The 21,390-nt window shown below is 50.8% G+C and overlaps 2 gene segments (V, D, J or C); both read right to left on the bottom strand.

Moving 5' to 3' along the window:
* Nucleotides 1–4,385: 4,385 nt before the first annotated feature.
* On the bottom strand, nucleotides 4,386–5,124 carry LOC117885517. The segment is given in 2 exon segments: nucleotides 4,386–4,708; nucleotides 4,804–5,124. Coding segments are annotated over 2 exon segments (369 nt in total).
* Nucleotides 5,125–18,097: 12,973 nt separating this feature from the next.
* On the bottom strand, nucleotides 18,098–18,728 carry LOC117885516. The segment is given in 2 exon segments: nucleotides 18,098–18,459; nucleotides 18,625–18,728. Coding segments are annotated over 2 exon segments (408 nt in total).
* Nucleotides 18,729–21,390: the final 2,662 nt, after the last annotated feature.

Raw genomic sequence — 21,390 nt, 5'->3', positions numbered from 1 at the left:
TCAGCCCTGGAGCCCCCGCCCAGGTGTAGTGGGGCTGTGGTACGGTGGGTCAGTGGGGTCAGTTCCAGGTGAGGGGTCGGGTCCCAGGGGTCCATTGGGCTGAGACACCCCTGCAGACAGAATAATGCCCGGGGCGCTGGGGAGTAGCTGGGACTGAAACCCCGGCCCAGCCCCTTTCCCAGAAGCGGCGGCTCCACTGACCTGGGGTCTGTCTGGTGGGAAATATTCCCTGGTAGCTTTAACCAATCGCAGTTCACTTCACCCCCCCGGAGTTCCCTCGGGAATTGCAAGGAGAGGAGCGGTTGAAGTGAGCCGGGCAGGGCTCTGCTCTGTATTGATGCTTTCTGCTCCCCCGCCCTCAGCTGTAAAACACTGTAAAACACTGGTCACTCCACGGAAGTTAATGGATTCTCAAAGAATGTAAAACTTTTACATATGCAGGGTAAAATGACAAGAGCCTTTATAATTTACCCTAAGATTCCTCATCCGCTATTCCTCAGAGAAGATGAAATTCACTAGTTTTTACTTTAAATCTGACCAAAAACTTAACCCTGCCTGTGTGCCTAATAAGTGTATCCTCAACCAATCCAGACATAATGTTTATTTAAAGGCTAATTCTCACTCTAACCCACCAAATTATGATTTAATCCAAAAGCCCAATTTTAACCCTGGCTCTAATTATAACAGTAACTGCAAAGCTTACCCCTACTGTAATGTTGACTCAGACATTAAAGTGAATCTGAGCCCTAATACTTATATTTACCCATACTGAACCATTCCCGTACCCCTACCATAATGTCAACTCTAATCCTATCTTTAAGCCTAATGCTAACCCAAACCCTAACCCCAATCATACCTTTATCTCCAACCTTAACCCTATCCCAAACCCTAACCCTAATCTACTCTTATCTCTAACCTTAACCCTACATTTAGGCATAACCCTAACCTCAACACTCTGATTCTGTTTTATGTACATATATTTTAATAAGGCTGAATTTTCTACTGTCGAAATTTGGCTCAGTGAACTCTCATTGCTGGGAGGAGTGTGTGTGTGTTTTTCCCGCTAGAAGCCCTAAGCGTTGGATTAATTGCAACATTCTGCGCACAGGGCCAGCCACATGGCAAGAGAGTAAAGTCTGGAATTGAAAGACCACTCGGAAATCAATTCTGGAGACAGCGAGGGAGCTGAGTGTTCTTGTCACTCTGGTGACAGGAAGGAGGATAGTGCTCTGTTCAAATTATTACCTATTTTATGTAAAACATCCGACTTCCTGGTGAGAGCGATGGATGCGAGAACGGGGCCGTCATTAAAGGAAAGAAAATAGATTGCCTATATTTGTGTAGGTTCTCAGATTTAATCCTTTTACATTTTACAGACCTTTGGCTCCCCAAAAGATGAACACTCATTCAGAGGGAAAGTTTTTATCTGAGCTTCTACTCCAGTGAGTCTCTCGCAGTCATACCTGGGTGCTGTTCATGTGTCAATACAGCAGGTCTCCGTAGTTGTCCCGGGAGATGGTAAATTGGCCTTTTACTGATTTGGTGTTATCTGTGCTGCTTCCAGAGCTGTCTATGGCGCAGACTCATTCCGGGGACCCAGCTTGTCCAGCACCTGCTGAAGGTGAACCGGGGGGTTTGCAGGAGAGGTGGAGAGAGAGTCTCCGGGCTTTTTCACATCCCCTCCGGACTCCACCAGCTGCACCTGTCTCCGGGCACCTGGGAATCAACACATGATAAGAATCAGGAGATACTTGACTGAGAAGATATCTCAGGAGTCTCCGTTATTCTGGGGGAGAAAATCTCCTGTGAGTGCGGCGAGATTGTGGAGGAGATGGAGCAAAAACCTCATTTATCTGCCTGGGTCGGGAGTTCTCGGGGGATTTCTCTTTCACCCCCCAGACCCAGAAGTCTCTGGCTTCTCAGTGCCAGAGCTGCAGGGTCTGGGGAATGTCAGGGTTTAAGCAGGGAGCCAAGTAACCTTATTTGCATATCCTGCTGTTAGTGAGGGGCTGAGAAACCCAGCCCCTAATCGACATGAAATCCCGAGGTCGGAGCTCAGAGAGGACAGTGACAATTCTAGAGAGTCTGGCAAAGGCTGTGTGACTTTATCCTTAATATGCTGCCTGGTACTTGGTCACAGAGTCAACATTGTTCTTAACAGAGAACCTGGAGTCCACTATCATTGTAAGACAAATTTCCCTCCTCTGCACATAGGCCAAGCTTTCAAAAATAACTATTCTAATAGTGTCAAATTGTGTTCGATTTTTTGAGCTGCCTTAGAAGGGGCTTCTGACAGGAAAGTCCCATTTAAGAATTCCAAGATGGGCACCCAAAATGTGAGAGATTTAAAACCACTTAAGAAAACACTGCCTATTTTAAGATGAGGGAAGACAGGCAAAGAGAAAAATGATTAATTTTACAGCATTGAATTGGAACGTTTTCTGAAGCCAATTTTCAAAGGCACGAAGGGCAGTTAGACAGCCAACTCCCATGGATAGTGAATTCTATTTGGGCACCTAACTTGTGGTTGCCCCTTTCACAATCTCCCCTTGTTCCTCTAAAGCCAGGAAGGATGGTGAATGTGTTGCTAGGGATGGTGGGATGAATAATGCACAGGCTGTGCAATGTTTGTTTTGCTGTGGAGCATTCACCAGTAGTGTATTTTGGTGTGACTGGTCACCTGATTACATGGGCTTCCTCCCCTATTCTATACTTAGCTGAAGTCGACTCTAGTAATCAAACTGCCCCTTGTCTTATTGTGTAGGAGATGCACGGGGGAAGGGTGTGCATCAGGACAGGCTGACATCCAGCCCACTGTTAGGAGAGTTCAACTGGACCACAATCTGCAGAGCAGCGGAGAATCAGGATGGTTCCTCGCTAACCACATGTGTGGGATGGAGGTGGAGTTCCTCTACATGAACTGTGCCTTGTGTCTGGAGGGGACATTACAACTGGGGTTGCCCAGCGCACATCTAAAAATGGATCTCGGTAAATCTTTATGTTTTCTATGAAGCAGCTGGAGGACGATGATCACTCTAAGGAGCAGATTCCTGACCCAAATGGGGCTACAAGAGGATTTGGGAGCAGCTGGAGCAGAAGCCTGGCATCCCCAAGACTCCTGTCCCAAACCAGATGGGGGTCTTCAGGATCGGGTTCCCCATCAGGGGATCGGAGATGGATGGGATTGGAGCAGAGTCTGAGAGAGCTGGAAGACAGTAAGAAGGAGTGGGAGGACTGTGGAAGACAGTGGTAGCCCAAGAAAGAGCTGCGGGAGAAGCAGCAGCAGCATGGACTGGCGATGGTGGAGCGGAGAGGCATAGGGGGCTCCCCAGGGGTGAGTGGGGATAGACCCCGGGCTGCCAGTTCCACAGGGAACTTCGATACTAAATTGCTGCCCCTGGTTAAGGAGGGGTGTGGGTGGATGCCCACCTCACTGCCTTTGAGCAGGCTGGCGATCTGAACGAGGGAGACCCTGCGGAAGATCTTCAGTATCTAGCTCTCTTGCTGGGTCCCAAGGCCATAGACACTGTCAGCCAGATGGGTGGGGTGGTGGACAGGCTTCCACTCCTGACCCCGGCCTATATGACTGCGTGGAGTCTCCTGGGCTCAGGCCTCTCGGACCCCCAGTGGGAGCGGAAGGTGGGGGTCAATGGGGAGACATGCCTGGGGTGGCCAGACCCTGGGACAGAGAGACCTGTTGTCAGGCCCCAGGTGGTGCAGCCTCAGATGCTGAGAGGCTGTGTGATCTGGGGGAAGGTCCTAGGTATGAAGCCCCTCGCCCTGCCTATGACCCGGATCCCTGTGCAGACACAGGAGGGGTCGGGTTGGATAGGATCAGGATACCTGTCAACCAGTAACCAGACCCCTGGGGCTGAGTGGGAGTGAGAGATGCTCCCCACCCCCCTGAACACTGGACCGGGGGCTCACGCTGGCTCTGATGCTGTGACCAAACAGCGATCTCCCTGCCTGCCCCCACTGGGACAGCAAGGGCAGCATTGAGCACGGTGGGAGATGAGACCCCAGCTGAGTGATGGGACACACAGGCAGGGCAGGATGGCTGCCAACCAGGTTCGCCTTATCCAGACCTGCTGCTGAGAAGTGATTCCATCAGAGATGGGCCCGAGACAGCTAATGTTGCTCCGGATTGGAGTTCACAGATAAAGCGAGGTATCTCTGTACCACAGGCCCAGCGGCGCTGTGGGCAGGAAGGGGAGACACATTGCCCGGGAAAGGAAGGGTTAAAACTGACAGGAGGTTTGTGTTACATTCACCCGGTTGCCAGGTCTCCTGTCCGAGCCCGGAGCAGTGTGTGTGCCACTGCTGCCCCCTGCGCGGCTGCCGGGAGAAGGGCGATTCTACAGCCTCCGTTTTTGCATGATCACAAATCAGTTTCGTTTCACTGTGTCTCTCGCACAGTAATAGCGAGCGGTGTCCTCGGGCTTCAGGCCGGTCATTTGCAGATACAGCTCACTCTTGGAATTATCCCTGGAGATGGTGAATCGGCCTTTGACGGAATCAAGGTAGAGTATAGTATCCCCACCACGGTTTATATAAGCGACCCATTCTGGTCCCTTGCCAGGAGCCTGACGGACCCAGTGCATGTAGGCACTGCTGAAGGTGAAGCCGGAAGCTTTGCAGAAGAGGCGGAGAGAGTCTCCGGGCTTTTTCACATCCCCTCCGGACTCCACCAGCACCTGGGACCGGACACCTGCAAATAAAGACAGGATATAAATATCGGTATAAAAACAGCGATAATGTCATCTATTTTTATAATTCTGCCCATTATTCACAGAAAGAAAATACCTTCCAAAGCTGCTACAGCGAAAATGAACAGGAGTAAAAACCCCATTTTCCCTGGTGCTGGAGGGGAAAGTTCTCAGGGGACTGGCTGGTCACTGCACAGACCCAGGGGCTGCGGATTGTGTCTCCTGGTGCAGCCTGGGCAGAGAGAGGCACAGATTTAAACAGGAAACTGTCTCCCTCATTTGCATGCCCCCGCGTTATAAGAGACACACACTCCTGCTGCCAGTGATCTGACTGACTCGCCCCAGGGCTCCGGGTGCAGGAGTCAGACTGTCCAGTCCTGTGTGTCTGTGCAGCGCCGGGCACAGGGCGCTGGGATCCTCCTGACACTTTCGGACCCCTGGGAGGAATGACCAGCTCCCTGCAGTGACTGTATTTCCTCACACAGGAACTGAGGGCCTGGCTATTGTGAGGTGACATTGGGGATTGGGGGGACTCAGCTCTGGAGCCCCGTTCCACGCGCACAGGGGCCATGCAATGTCTGGTCAGGGGGGGCAGTGTCTGGGGAGGGGTCATGTCCCAGGGATCCATTGGGCTGGGCCACCCGCTGGAGAGGGGAGATTTCTCATGGCGCTGGGACGGATTTGGGATGGAAGCCCCTTTCCCTTCCCAGCAGTGACCAGCTACATTGAAATGATCCATGACACTAGAAACGTGATCTAAGCAAGCCTGGCTCATGCTCTGGACCAGGTCTGTGGCCCGCCTGTGGGTGCAGGTGGGAGAAGCTGGGGTTTGGGGCAGGAGTCTGAGGACAGAGTTAAGTTTTGCAGTGGAGCCTCCCTGAGATTAGTGGGCCGAGAGCAGCGTGTCCAGGGACCAGGGTTTCTTGCAATTGGTTCTGGCCACTAATAGAGACAGGAAAATGGCCTAGTTCAGTGGCTGTCCTGTCAACCTTTCCAGACTGTCCTGCATCAGGAGTCTGATTTGTTTTGCATACCCCAAGTTTCACCTCACCTAAAAACCGTGTGCTTAAAAATCAGAGATCAAAATACAGAAGTGTCACAGCACATTAGCGAGAAATTGCTGCCTTTCTCATTTGTATCATATCATTAGAAAATAAATCGATTGGAATATAAATATTGTACTAAATTTCAGCCTATAGAGCAGTAGAAACAAGTCATTGTCCGTATGAAGTTTCAGTGAGTACTGACTTGGCTAGTGCTTGTTATGGAGCTGGTTGTAGGCAAATGTCTGCATGAGCTGATGCATCCCCAGGAAGACCTCTGCTTACCCCGGCTGAGAACCACTGGCCTGTCCCGCTCCTTATAAGAGACACAAACTCCTCTCCTCCGAGATGTAAATTACTAATACACTGGCTCACAGAGGGGTCAGACTGCTCCTTATACATTTGTATATGGGAGAAATAAACAGCTCCCTTGAATAATTAGAATTCTTTACCTGGGGATTTGGGGCCCAAACAAAATCTATTCTAGTCAACTAAGAGATGGTGGGAGATTCCGCTCTGAAGCCCGCACTCCCCATGCACCGTGGGGCGGTGGTTCTGTGGGGTCAGTGACTGGGGTCAGGTCACAGGTTGGGGGACACTGGCTGGAGGGTGAAGATTCCCCGGGGCGCTGGGGCAAAGTGGCCCATTCCTTTTCCCAGCAGGGGCCCGCTCCACGGACATGCGCAGTGACCGGTGGCCAGGTCCCCAGCAGGAGCGCCTCGTGCACGGAGCGGGGCCGGTGCTGCAGATTGTCGCTGGAGATGGGAGAAGGGCTCGGAGGAAAGTCTGAGGCCAGAGTTCACAGCTGCATGCGCAGTGCCAGGGCGGTGAATGTGCTGAGGGCAGAATGTCTCGGGGTGGGGGCAGGTCACAGAGTGTCACTGACAGGGGAGAATTTCAGGTGTGGTTAGAAAAGCCTGGGGGGTTCTTCACCGGTAACTCCTCATTACCTGGCTTCTCATTGGAGATAAGCATTCATAGTGCTTTTCTTTCGGGTATTTCTATTTGGATTCGTATTTCCACTGACGCTGTAATTCACATTCCAGTTCACCCTCCCATTCATATTTCCAGTCCCACCCCTAGGAGTTCATAGACATATAACTGTTCCTATTTCCCTTTGTATTCCCATTTATACTCCACTTCATATCTCCATTCATATTCAGATTCAAATTAATACCCCCTGGATTCTTCCATTTTGATTCCCCTTCCCATTCATATTTCTGTTTGGATTCATACCCACTTTGGCCTTCCTCTTCCCACCATGGAGCACAAAACTCAGAGATATGTTTCCTTTTGGTTGTTGTGGGGATATGGATCTTGGCATCAGACCCTCAAATAATGTTAAACAATAAAGTACTTTGGTGCCACTCGGAAGGTGCATAGATGCTTGTGCTGCCCCCTCTACAAAAGGGTGGGTTTTTATCCAGAGAATGATCAATAGGCTGAGGGGGGGGATCACTCAGAGATTACTGACCCCACCCTGCCTGTCAAACAACCCTCACTCCGTGCTCCGCACGCCCCCTGCCCTGCACTAAGGGCTCAGCTTCTCCACAGACCTCACTGGGAGAAGGGGGAAGCCTTAACCTGGAGAGTGTCTGATCAGAGAGTCACTGGGGGCATCCACAGAGCGAGGGCGGAGCCACCTGTTCTTTTATGCTGCTCCGCTGAAATCCACCCTGGGCATCTGCTCCCTGCGCTCCCCAGGGGAGATGGGGTCAGCCTCTCTCCTATTGCAGCTGTGTGCGGTGTCGATAAGGGGAGATACTTTGTGTCCGTTCTCATTGCTGTGGAATCATTTGTAAATATGCCGTGTTGATGGAGTTGTCTCTGGAGATGGTGAATCGCCCTTCGACAGCCTTAGAACACCATTGGCTCAATCCATGTAGGGAACTAATTCCAGCCACCCACTGCAGCCCCTTCCCAGGAGCCTGTCGGACCCAGCTCATAGCGTACCTGCTGTAGGTGAACCCGGAGGCTTTGCAGGAGAGGCGGAGAGAGTCTCTGGGCTTTTTCACATCCCCGCCAGACTCCACCAGCTGCACCTGCAAGTGGGCACCTGGGAAGGAAGCCACAATAGAAATCACATAGAAAGAGCAATAGTATAACAGTCACCTGACTGTGCAAATTTCACAGGGGACAAAAATACCTCCCAAAGCTTCAAAATGAAAACTATATGGAGCCAAAGTTTCATTTCGCCTGGTTTTGGAGGGTAAAGTTCTGAGGGGGGTTGGCTGGCAACTGCAGAGACAGACCCCTTCCATTAACTATGTGAATTACTCTCAGTAGGGCTCTAACGGGAGTCAGACTCGCTCTGTGTTTCTGCAACTAACAAACTGCGGTGGGCTCCTGAATAAACATTTACCTAAGAGAGAAATGAACAACCACCAGAAATTCATATCTATGATTCTAGGGTCTGGTCCAGTGTCTGTTGTATTCACTGTAAAGCCTCCAGTATAGGTTTGGGATCAGGCTTTCAGAGCGAAGACTCTTTGGCTAGAAAGCAGGACAGAGGCAACTGACAATCTCTGTGTACCAGGGCCAGAGGTGTGTGAAAGCCGATGGGCTCTTTCAAGAGGGTTTTGGAACAGTGGCTGTAGGCTGTGTTTTCCTATCTATCTATCTATCTATCTATCTATCTATCTATCTATCTATCTATCTATCTATCTATCACACTCACAGAAAAGGTGCCAGCTCATACCAAGGTCTCCATGTCTAAACTAAACACTGACAAACATGTAACTGGAACCGGTCTGTCTCACCTGTGTGCTAGTATTGCTAAATTAGATATTAGAATCATAAGAATGTTTTTAGTGTTTAGGCTTTATTAATGCTTGTGAGTTGCTGCATGCATTAATGTCACTTATAAGATATGTATGCCATAGAGTAAGGTCATATTTAAGTGGTTATATTGTGAGTCTGTGTGACTGTGTGAATCACCAGACTGGAGAGACATATTAATTAGAGTGATATGCTGAACCTGAACAGAAAGTGTTACCTCCTTCCCAACAGGAAAGGTCCATCAACAGAAGATGGTCTATTGTGGAACATTAAAGAGAACAAAAGACTTTGTTTTTCTGCTCTGCCACCCATGAGGATAAGTCTTGCAAGTTCCTTCCATCCCTTGAGTTTGCATCTCAGAGCACATGGTGGGGGTGGTGAGGATGAGGGGAGGGAATAGAAACCCCTAGGAAGAAGGAACTGGTTATCTGTACACTGCTTGGATTCTGGGGGGCATGTTTTCTAGGCATAAGCAAGAGATCCCCAGCTGCTTAGTCTGGGTTAGCCCTATAGGACATATAGAGGTTGCTTATTATAAATACTTCTATTATCTTTGAAAACTTAAGAATGTAACTCATTTATGTATATGTTTACCTGCTTTAACCTTGTAAATAACTCTCTTGTTTCCTATTCTTATTTAATAAATCTTTACATAGTATAAAATTGGCAAAAGGGGCACGAATTCATAGATCTAGTGTTCTTGAACAGCTTTGGAACAGTCACTGGGAGGACTCCTTCAGTGTGTCAGCCCCCGTAGGGTCACACTCTCACTAGGGTAAGCCACATGAATTCACCACCTCTTGGGACCAAAACTTAGAGTGTTCATCCGCCCTGCTTCATGCCATGGGCTCCCTACAGTGAGTCCCCCTGAGTTGGACACATAACGGAGACTTGTACCCCGAAAGGGAGCAATTCACTGTGAACTTCCTCAAGCTGACACTAGTTGAGTTCTTGAAGTCACTAGTTTATCTTCCCTTTGGAGGTAAAATTTGCACTTGGGGTATGCTTTGTTTGTTCTCTTCTGCTTGTTGATTGGTTTGTTCCAGGTTTTTGTTTGTTTGTTTATCTGGTTGCTTGGAGTGGGTGTTTAAGTAGAAGAGATCCTGCAGTGAGAGTCCTTCTTGCTGTGGTGGAAAGGAGCTGCAAAATAGCACCTCACTCCCTTAAAAATAACGAGGAGTCTGGTGGCACCTTATAGACTAACAGATTTATTTGGGCATAAGCTTTTGTGGGTAAAAACCCCACTTCTGTTGCATGGAGTGAAAATTACAGATGTAGACATTGTTATACATGAAGAGAAGGGAGTTACCTTAAGGTGGAGAACTTAGGCATCTTTGAAATTTCAGGCCTAATTAATTCATTTCACTGTAGAGAGACATAACAAAATAGGTCTCTATAAGAAGCAGTAGGAGACTCTGTAAGATATTTAGGACATCAGTCTTTTAACAAGAAATCCTACATCTTTTTCTCCTCCCTAAGCCCCCTAAATACCAAGGGATATATTCACCAACAGATTTAGGAGCCTAATGACCACATTAGAAACCGCAATCCCACAATCAGGCCTAAAATGGGATTGAAACCCCACCCCAGCTGTCCCTGAATTCTGTAGACACCTGAGCTCACTTTGCACCTCAGTTTTTGCAGTTAAACTTCCCTGGGCACCTATATTTCTGCTTGTGAGTATGCACTTTGCAGGCCAAGGTCTTGTTTCCATGGTATGGCAGTTTGCACCACAGGGCTGTAACCTGTAGAGTGCAGCAGCCCATTGTGGTTTAAATGCCCTATGTAGACCCTGCTAGTGCACAGAGATATTGTTCTGGTTAAAACAGGGAGGAGTTACAGCTTCTAGCTGGTGTGCTGAGCAATTTTGGGAAGAAGATAAACTCCCCTCCTTTCAGAGTGAGATGAATCTCAGAAGGAGGGCAGATTATGAAGAATCTTCCCCTTTTGAGCAGGTGAGTTACTAATTGCCAAATATTGGGCTGCTTCCTTATAAAATAGCGGGTTCTGGCCCCTCTGGGAGACAGAGGGTTGAGCTAGGTGGGCCCTTGGGAGAGTGTTGGGGCTGGCAATTTTTATAGTCCCAAGTTAGGTCCATCAATGGCCATTAGTCAGAATGGGCAGGGATGGTGTCTCTAGCCTCTGTTTGCCAGAAACTTGGAATGGACAATGGAGGATCGATCACTTGTTGATTCCCTGTTCTGTTCATTCCTTCAGAAATACCTGGCATTGGCCACTGTTGGAAGACAGGACATTGGGCTAGATAGACCTTTGGTCTGACCCAGTCTGGCTATTCTTATGTACTTATTCTTGTGGTCTTTCCCTTCACTTCTTGAGTCACCATAGACAAAATACAGCATCCAGGACTCCTGGGTTCCACTCCCAGCCTTGGGAGCTCTGATGCAATGGTTATCTTTCAGTGCTAAGGGATTAGATTCATGGAGTGCTTGTAACGTGAGGCAGAAGGAGAAAGAACGTTGTGTTGGCAGCTACTCCTCCCTGGGGCTCGTAAAGCCAGACTGGTTCTCTGCAAGGTTAGTTTTAGTGCAGGCTTTAACACGATTCGCCTCCCTGTCTGTATCTGAACAGAGCCATCCCTAGGGGCGTGTGGGACCCCAGACAACTCCCTCTGCCCCACCTCTTAGCCTTCCCTCCTGCTCCACCCCCCGTCCCACCCCCATTCCACCTCTTCCCCCAGCGACCCCACACTCACCGGCAGTGGCGGGAAGTGGAGCAGCCCAGACCCAGCCCGCTCTACTCTGCCAGCTCCCAGCCGCGGCACTCCGCTTCCCGCCACCAGTGAGTGTGGGGTGGGACCCCTCCCCCCAAAACCCCTACCCCCGAGTGACACGGCTGGGGCCGGGGGGAGAGAAGCAGAGCCGGCTGCTCCCAACGTCCCGCTAATGCCCCGAGCCACTCTGGGCCTGTGGGGCCCCCCAAAGTGGCCCCCCACAGCTCCTGCCTCCTGGGCCCTGCAGGCCTTGAGTGAAGCCCAGACCCTGGTGGGGGGGGGGGCAGTTTCTTCCCCCCCCCCCCCCCCCCCGCAGAGGCCTGGGGCCCCACACAGCATCCCCATGGGGGAAGGGCTGCATAGGGCACCAATAGGGCACCCTCATCCCAGACCCTGCATCCTCACCCCAGGGCCTGCACCCAAATGCTGTCCCAGAGCCTGCATCCCTCAACCCTTCCTCCTGCATCCCTGTCACAGCCCAGAGCCCGCACCCAAACTCCGTCCCAGAGCCTGCACCCATCACCCCCTCCTGTACCCCACACCCCCTGCCCCAGCCCATAGCCTTCACCCAGCACCCAAACTGCATCCCAGAGCCTGCACCCTGGACCTCCTCCCCGACCCAAACTCCCAGAGCTCAACCTCTCACTCCTTCTGTACCCAAACTCCCTCCCAGACCCTGCACCCCTCTTGCACTCCAATCCCCTGCCCCAGACCAGGGCCTGCACCCCAGACCTCCCCCCCCAAAAAGCTCCCTCCCAGATCCTTAGGCAGGTGGGGGAGTGGAGTTGGGGGGAGGGGGCGAGCTCTGGGCATTCTGGGCACCACCAAAATTTCTACAAACCTGCTACCCCTGGGTGGTCCTTTGGGATCAGAAGAACCTATTATTTGATGAGACCGGTTGTAAAGAACCACACACCTCTGAATCCAGTGTTTTTGGTGGTGATATCAGAACTGGAATAGCTGAGGAAACTGGCTTTGTTTTCTTGTTAGCCAGTGCGGTGAGACAGGAGTTTAATTTTGTGGATAGTTTGGTATATCTAATAAAAGACTAACCACCAGTTTTGGGTTGTGTTTCCCCTATTTCTCAGCAGTTCGTCCGGAATGTGGCATCCTCAGCTGTGACCCACTAATGCAGGGTTACAAGCAGAAATCTCTTTCTGTCTATTCATCCTAGGTTGGATCCCCGTGGGTGTCCATATCTGGCACAGTAATGCAGAGCGGTGCACTCGGATCTGGGGCTGCTCAATGGCAAATGCAGCAAGGAGTTGAGTTGTAATAGCGTGGGGTTGTTATGGTGTGTGTGTGTGGGGGGGAGGGGAGGGGTTGGCCTACTATAGATTATCACCTCTTCTACCTTCATTTCCTGTTTCATGGTAGTTAAAGTAAAGCGTTTGGCCTGGAGCTGCAATGAAATGATAAAAAACCAACTAAATATCCCAGGAATTCTTCTACCACTCCTCGAGGGACAGCGAGGGTGGGATGGGTGGGAAAGGGGAGGACGGGGACACTTCATAGGTGTTTTATCTTTGTATAAACTGCTCCCTGTTATCTGGCGTTCCTGTTAAAAGACCCGAGGGAAATAAAGCAAAGAAGTAGTAATTTGGAGGCTGTGGTAATACAGATGACATCCTAGGGCCTTTAGGGAGGCAAAAGTTTACCTTGGGAAATTGATAAAATGAGAAGTTAGTGGAAACACAATCTCGTCTTGCTGGAGGTGGAGAAATGAACGTGTCCAAGGATGGGGAGTCAATGAGAAGCTGTGGAGAAGCCAGAGTCTCTGTACAGGGGGAGATGCAGGGACAGAGGCATGGCAGGATTTTAGAGGGCCTTGGGTTATTAATTTCCATGCGCACCTGTGAATATAAGAGACTCTCTCTGCAATGTGTGATCCCAGCTCTGTGACCAGAGACTGAGAGAAGGGGGAGGGGTGTAGTACCCATCGATGATGGATCATAGAATCCTAGAACTGTAGGGCTGGAAGGGACCTCCAGAAACCATTCAGTCCAGCCCCTGCGCTCTGGCACAGGTGCAGCCCGAAGCCAGAGGAGATGAGACAGTGGCTCAGGCAGGGAGTCAGATAAGTACGGAAGCTATTTAATAGCCTTCTAAGCAAACATTACACAGCTCTATGGTACCGATCAGGAGTGTTTGGGGAGTATCCTCTGCTCGTTGATAGTTGTCCTTGTCCGTGTTTTTCTTTATCCCGGTTTTTCCCAGCACACAGACAATGGGGGTTCACATGGGGAATGTTTGGCATTTTCAGGGCTCTGTAGAATGTATTGTGAGGTGTATAACAGTTTATGGGACCCAGCGTGTCAGTCCCCCCATCCCAGTCACGAGGGGCCGGCCTCGGGATCGCTGCTGTGTGTGGCACTAGATTTGGCTGCAGAGCCGAGAACATTGTAACCAATTCAAGGGAACACCCTGTTGTCTCTTGTGGGAGCCCAGCGCCGGGACTGTCAGTGTCAAACCAACTGGGACTTCCCCTGCTGACCGCAATGGGAGGTTTTTGTCTGAGCTCAGACTGGCTTCGCCTCACTGTGTCTCACACAGTGATACCGGGCGGTGTCTTCGGGCTTCAGGCCGGTCATTTGCAGGTAGATCAGCTTCTTGGAGCTGTCTGTAGAGGTGGTGAATTGCCCTTTCATGGAATTTCCGTAATGCGTAGTTGCTCCACTAAGGCCTTGGCTACACTTGCAAGTTACAGCGCTGTAAAGCCGCTCCCAGCGCTGTAAGTAACTCCCCGTCCACGCTGGCAAGGCATTTGCAGCGCTGTATCTCCGTGGTTGCAGCGCTGCTGGTACTCCACCTCCCCGAGAGGAATAGTGAGTATTGCGCCACCCCTACTGCGTTGCGGCGCCAGTGTGGCCGCCCAAAGCGCTGTGACTGGCCTCCAGAAGAATTCATCAGTATCCCACAATGCCTGTTCTAGCCACTCTGGTCATCAGTTCAAACTCTACTGCCCTGGCCTCAGGTAACCAACCATGTGACCCTCCCTTAAAATTCCCCAGGAATTTTAAAAATCCCCTTCCTGTTTGCTCAGCCAGGCGTGGCGTGGAGTGCTATCAGCGAATCTTTCCAGGTGACCATGCCTCCACGCGCCAAGCGAGCCCCAGCATGGAGCAATGGCGAGTTGCTGGACCTCATCAGTGTTTGGGGGGAGGAAGCTGTCCAGTCCCAGCTGCACTCCAGCCGTAGGAATTACGATACCTTCAGGAAGGTATCAAAGGACATGATGGAAAAGGGCCCTGACCGGGACACCCTGCAGTGCAGGATTAAAGTGAAGGAGCTGCGGAATGCCTACCACAAAGCCCGTGACGCAAACAGCCGCTCGGGTGTTCCCCCCGTGACCTGCTGATTCTACAAAGAGCTGGATGCGATACTTGGGGTTAACCCCACCTCCACTCCGAGCACCACCATGGCACTTCAGAGCCAGGGTGGGAGGAGGAGGAGGAAAACGGGAGTGATGGTGGTGGGCCGGATGGAGACACCCTGGAATCCCTGGAGCCATGCAGCCAGGAGCTCTTCTCGAGCCAGGAGGAAGGTAGCCAGTTGCAGCGGCCGGTACTTGGTGGAGGACAAATGGAAGAGCAGGTTCCCGGTAAGCAGTTTTTTTTTCGGGAAGGAATTTTTTCGGTGTGGGCTCTTTGGGAGAGGAGGGTTAGGCATGCATGCCTAGATGCGGAATAGTGCATTGATGTGGTTTATCACATCGCGGTAATCGGCCTCGGTAATCTCCTCGAATGTCTCATCCTGAACGTGTGCAATGCGCTTGCGCAGGTTTATCGGGAGAGCCACCGTGGTCCTTGTCCCAGCCAGGCTAACGTGTCCGCACCACTGTGCCGTGAGGGGAGGGGGACCATTGCTGCACACAGGCAAGCTGCATATGGGCCAGGGCGGAAGCCGCATTGCAGTAGAAGACCCTCCCTTGCTTCCCAGTTCACCCTCAGCAGCGAGATATCGTCCAGGACGAACTCCTGTGGAAAATGTTGGGACAGTGTTCAGTGTAGGTGCCCCCTGAAGCTGTTGGCTCTCCCCAAGGCACAGAAACCCAGAGGACAGTACTACCCTGAAACAATCAGTCCCCCTTACTCACCATTGTGAGGCTCCCGTGGGATGTGTGTGCTCTGTTTCGGACGGGAAAATTATGCTATTGTGTAGACCCTGTGTGTTTTTTACTCCTTAAGTGCGGGGGAATCATTACTCTGTCTGGTATAAACAATGCTGCCTCTGTGAAATGTTGCATTTTGCCTATACAGCTGCATCAACCTTGAGACCTCAGCCGTCCCTCTTATCGCCTGCTCAGAGACTGCAAAGACTCAGGAAGAGACCGCGAAAAAGCAAAGAAGACATGCTGCAAGAAGTGATGTGGCAATCTATTAAAGAGAACGAGAAGGCACAGGACTGGAGGGAGAGAGAAAGCAGGATCTGCCAGGAAAACGCAGCGCACCGCCGGCAAAGCACTGATAGGCTCATAAGCATCCTGGAGCACCAAGCAGATGCTATCCAGGAGCTCGTAGCCATGCAGAAGGAGCGGTACCACAAACGCCACCCCCCCACAGCCCTTGTCCCAAAACTCTTTCTCTTGTGCCCCACTGTTACCTCCAACCCACTTTCACCAACTTCCGGGTTCTTCACGCCACCAGCTGCCTCCAACACCTGTAGCTTCACCACCCAGCCCTGAAAACCACGACCCATACCCCCTGCACTCAACCCCCATCACCATGCAGTATAGCTGTCCTGAAGTGCAGCACTCACTGCACAGCACTCCAGACAGGACATACGCGAATCTGTGATTGTACCGCTACCCACTCCACCCCCTTGCCCTTTCTGATTCCCAAGCAGTTGTGTTTCTTTTCAATAAATGGATTTTTTGGCTTTGAAAACATTCTTTATTATTGCTTAAAGTAAAAGATACCTTAGCCCAGGAAATAAACAGGCACTACAAATCTGCTTAGCAAACACTGATTCCTAAAGATTGGAACTACTGTACTTCACTTCTGTGCATGGCACCAGATATCACTGCTGGTTTTCAGCCTCAAATTGCTCCCTCAAGGCATCTCTAATCCTTGCAGCCCCGCACTGGGCCCCTGTAATAGCCCTGCTCTCTGGCTGTGCAAATTCAGCCTCCTGGTGTTCAACCTCAGAGGTCCATGCCTGAGTGAAGCTTTCACCCTTCCCTTCACAAATATTATGGCGGCTACAGTACGTGGATATAACCGCGGGGATGCTGTGTTTGGCCAAATCCAGCTTCTCATACAGAGATCACCAGCGGCCCTTTAAATGACCAAAGGCAAACTCCACAGTCATTCGGCACCGGCTCAGCCTGTAGTTGAACCGTTCCTTGCTGCTGACAAGGCTCCCTGTGTAGGGTTTCATGAGCCACAGCATTAATGGGTAAGCGGGATCTCCAAGGATCACAAAGGGCATTTCAACTTCCCCTACCGTGATCTTCCTCTCTGGGAAAAAAGTCCTGGTCTGCATCTTCCTGAACAGCCAAGTGTTCCAAAAGATGCGTGTGTCATGCACCTTTCTGGGCCAGTCTGTGTTAATGTCAATGAAATGCCCACGGTGATCCACAAGCGCCTGGAGAACCATAGAGAAATACCCCTTCTGATTAACGTACTTGGATGCTAGGTGGGGTGGTGCCAGAACAGGAATGTGCGTCCCATCTATCGCCGCTCCAGAGTTAGGGAACCCCATTTGTGCAAAGCCATCCACTATGTCCTGCATGTTACCCAGAGTCACGGTTCTTCTGAGTGGGATGCAATTAATGGCCTTGCAAACTTGCATCAACACGATTACAACGGTCGACTTTCCCACTCCAAACTGGTTTGTGACCGATCGGTAGCTGTCTGGAGTTGCCAGCTTCCAGATTGCAATAACCACCCACTTCTCCACCGTCAGGGCAGCTCTCAATCTCGTGTCCTTGCGCCACAGGGTGAGGGCGAGCTCCTCACACAGTCCCATGAAAGTGACTTTTCTCATCCGAAAGTTCTGCAGCCACTGCTTGTCACCCCAGACTTCCATGACGATGTGATCCCACCACTCGGTGCTTGTTTCCCAAGCCCAAAGCGGCGTTCCACGGTGCTGAGCGTGTCCGTGAATGCCACAAGCAATTTCGTGTCGTATGCGTTATGCGGCTCGATAGCATCGTCAGACTCCTCACTGTCACTGTCACTTTGGATCTTAAGGAATAGTTCGACAGCCAAACGTGACGTGCTGGCGAGACTCGTCAGCATACGCCTCAGCAGTTCGGGCTCCATTTCCCGCAGGCAGATCACGCTGCACAGAAACCGTTGAAAGATGGCGCCAAAGGTGGATGGAAACAAAGGGATTTCTGGGATGCGAAGCGATGCATCACGGGGCATTGGGACAGGACCCAGAATCCCCCGCGCCCACACCCCCTTCCCACAACCCATGGCGCCAGAATGGGCAGAGGTGCTCTGTGGGATAGCTGCCCATAATGCACCGCTCCCAATGGCGCTGCAATTGCCACAAATGTGGCCACAACAGTGCGCTGGCAGCAGTCAGTGTGGACAGACTGCAGCACTTTCCCTACTCAGCTGCATGAAGTCAGGTTTAACTCACAGCGCTGTACATCTGCAAGTGTAGCCAAGGCCTAAGTGTGAATAACACTTTTGATGCGGATTCTATTTCAGTGTGACGAGGAAATGTATAAGGGGTCTCGGTTCTGTCGGAACCGTGGGTCTTTCATCATCACAGTGAATGTTCAGAGACTGAAGCCCGGATAAAGCACTGGGGACTTTACACTCTGTTCCTCTCAGTCTGACCGCTCTGTTCTGGCAGTGACTGGGGGCACAGAGGGGGCGGGGGATTCACACTGAAGGTTTCTGTGCTAACCACAGGAGGTTCCTGATCACTGTGTCTCTCACACAGTAATACCGGGCGGTGTCTTCGGCTCTCAGGCTGTTCATTTGCAGATACATCGAGCTGCGGGACTCGTCTCTGGAGATGGTGAATCGCCCTTTAACTGCATCACTGTAAAATGCTTCTGAACTATTAGCAGGATTGCGTATCCCTGCGACCCACTCCAGTCCTTTCCTCGCTGCCTGACGGACCCAGTTCATCCAGTGGCTGCTGAAGGTGAATCCAGAGGCTTTGCAGGCGAGGCGGAGAGATCCCCCAGGCGTTTGAATCCCCCCTCCAGACTCCACCAGCCGGACCTGTGACCGGACACCTGGAAAGACAGAAGGAGAATCACATTCACCTCTGGCCTGGCTCAGAGCCCGTTGGAAGCAGCAGAAAGGTTCCCAGTGACGTTGCTGCGCTTTGGGTCAGGGTAGGAATGTGCAGCGTCCCCTGGTGTCTCCAGTCCATGTAGTGGGGAAGGGGATAAAATTACCTCGAAGGGCCGCTAGAAAGAAAGCGAGGGGGAGCCACAGTCTCATGTTGCTGACGCTGGAGGGTTTCTGGTGGGAACTGCACAGACACCCGGACTTGCACCTCCTCCCTTCTCACCCGGCGGGTCCCGGAGATCACAGGGTTTCTATAGCGCCGAGGCACTGAATTTGCATCTCCTCCTCTTTATAAGACACATCTTGGACCTGAGCCCTGAACAAACTCAGCCTCCCGGAGGTGGGTGTGGCGGGAAAGGGTTATCTGGGTAAAGGAGAAGGGTAAGAACTCCACTCACAGAAACAGGTTGTGTTACTAAGTACTAATGTCTGAAAACTTCTTCCTCTTTTTCAAGAAGAACAGGAGAAAACACATTAAACTCTTTGTACCGCCACGGGCTATATAAGGCTGGGGGAAGATTTGTCCCATGTTACTGAATCAGAGAGAAGTTCCCAAACACCGGCTAATATTTGCTCTTCACAGTGTAATGTACCAGTCAACATAAGGCGTCACTGTCTGTTCCCTGCTTCCATGTGGAATAATCACTGCAAGTGCCAATAAGAAACTCAGCTTGATTTCTCTTCCTGCATGCTGCTCTCTCGTTCATTCCCCTTGCTGTGTTTTGTGGGACGTGAGTGTAGTTATTTAACGGGGAATTTTCAGGCAGGGGAGGGGTGGCGGTTTCTAGGAATTGAAATATCAAGGACTAAGCTCACCTGGGGATGTGGCTGTTGCAAGGCCGTTACACTTGCTATACGTAATTGAAGACTCATTAGAGCAGGGATTTGAGTCTCCTGAGTCCCAGAGAGTGTCCTGAGTTGACCACTGGGCTGTAGAGTGAATCGCTTTCCTGCTCTCTCTGCCCCAGCACATATCAACAGCCAGGCACCTAGGGAATTTCGGTGCCCACAGGGTGCAGGCTTTTAGGATCCCGGAGGCATACTCGATTTAGGCACACAGCAGACAATTAGGTGCTGAATTCACTTTGTGAGTCTGACCCTAAACACATATTGAATGAAAGCCTGCATGTGATTGCATGTGGGTGTTTATGGGCTCAGATGTGTTGGTATATGTAAGGGCCTAGAATAGAGGACTGTCTCTTAGCCCGGTCCTGTCTAAAGATCATTGAAATCAACGGGTGTGTTTCCAACACTTCACTGGAACATCTCCAGAGCTAGACAGGGTGGATTCTCCTTACCATGGGAAATCTGATTGTTTTCTGACCTGGGTAACTTGAGTACAGACGCATTGTTGTGGGAAGTGAGCTGTCAATATGGCTCAGGAATGAGGGAAAGCCCAGGAAAGTGAAAGGGGAAAAGCCGCACCACAAGCTGCTGTTAATTCAGTGTTCGCTGGATGGCGCCCTGTGTTCATTCCCCTGAATCGGGGAAATTCCGGGGTATTGCTTGAAATGTCAATGCAGGTGTTTGCAGTTGGAGAAATGGAGTTATCATAAAGCCAGAGATATGAGGATGAATCCTACATAGATTCAGCAATTCGGATTTAATTACACAACACGGTGATATGACGTATCCCGAAATCCCTCCTTTTGCACATGCAAACACAGTTCTGTCCTCTTGTGCCTCTGTTATGAGTCTGACACATATCCCCATCATTGGGGAGTAACTCCCAGTCCCGTTGAGCCAATGGGAGTTTTACCTTTGACTTGAATGGGACCAGAATTCATCACTTCACAGCTGAGTCACTGCAAATATGTAGGGAAGGCAGCTGTGCCGGAATGGACCATTCAGCCTGTATGAGCTCTCTCCACATTTTGTGATACCCCAGGCCTGGCTCCTTCAAAACTCTCACGTGAAATGACTCCCCTGCTACACTTTGCCCCTCTAAGTTAGTGGCCAAACTTTTGCAGGCGTGGGCTGAAGGAAGGAAAACGATGTGAAGATACATGTTGACGCGGCTTGTGGGACAGGTTGTGTTCTGCCCAGTTGTAATCTTGAATGTGATTTCAGTATAAACGGATTCATTGAAACACAGAGGTGCAGAATGACTGTCTAACACGTGAATAAACCAGACAACAGTGGTGTTCAATTTCTGTGGGCTCAGAAAACCAGGATTATTTGAAAACAGGCAATTGTTAAATGGAGACGATCTCTGTATAAGGGGTATTTTATTATGAATGGGCACGTGCAAGAAACTGGGAGTTTGGATACAGCTGAATCCAATAGCTTCTGTACAGGGAACTCCCATGCTCTGCCTGTGAATTTAAGCCCAGTGGTCGCATTTCCTGCTTCTTTCAGAACGTGGCATTGGCTATTCCGGAACCCCAGTGGCTTTGCAATTGAAGCAGCGTGTTCAGGAAGCACAATTGAGCCTTGGGTGGGTGTGTGCAAACAGTGGCAAAACCACGGCATGAAAAATTGTAGTTCCGGTTCCACCTCGGCTCTCTGGCTCCTGCTTCCTGCCTGTCTTCTCCAGCTTAGTTTGCTGGCAAAGCAGGGTGAAGGAGAGACATCTAGAAGAATCACCCCCCTGAGCGCAGCAAATCTGAGCTCTTTAATGCGCTAGTGTAGACAGGCTCCCAGCCCTTGGAGCTATTCCCCTCGTGGAGCTGGATTACCAGGAGCAGAGGGAGAGCTCTCCCAGCGCTCACAGCGACCACACTCGCACTTCAAATTTGAGCTGAAACTGCCCCTGTTCTTAAAGTGCAGGAGATGCTGTACATCAGAACAGGCCCGCATCCCGTCCACTTCTCATAGGTTAACAATGGACCACGTGGGGCAGAGCAGCGGAAAAGCCGGATTGTTCATCGCTA

This window comes from Trachemys scripta, chromosome 12 (assembly GCF_013100865.1).
Source record: "Trachemys scripta elegans isolate TJP31775 chromosome 12, CAS_Tse_1.0, whole genome shotgun sequence".
Classification (NCBI taxonomy): Eukaryota; Metazoa; Chordata; order Testudines; family Emydidae; genus Trachemys; species Trachemys scripta.
Note: the sequence above shows the minus strand (reverse complement) of the source record. Positions and strands in the feature narration are given on the sequence as shown.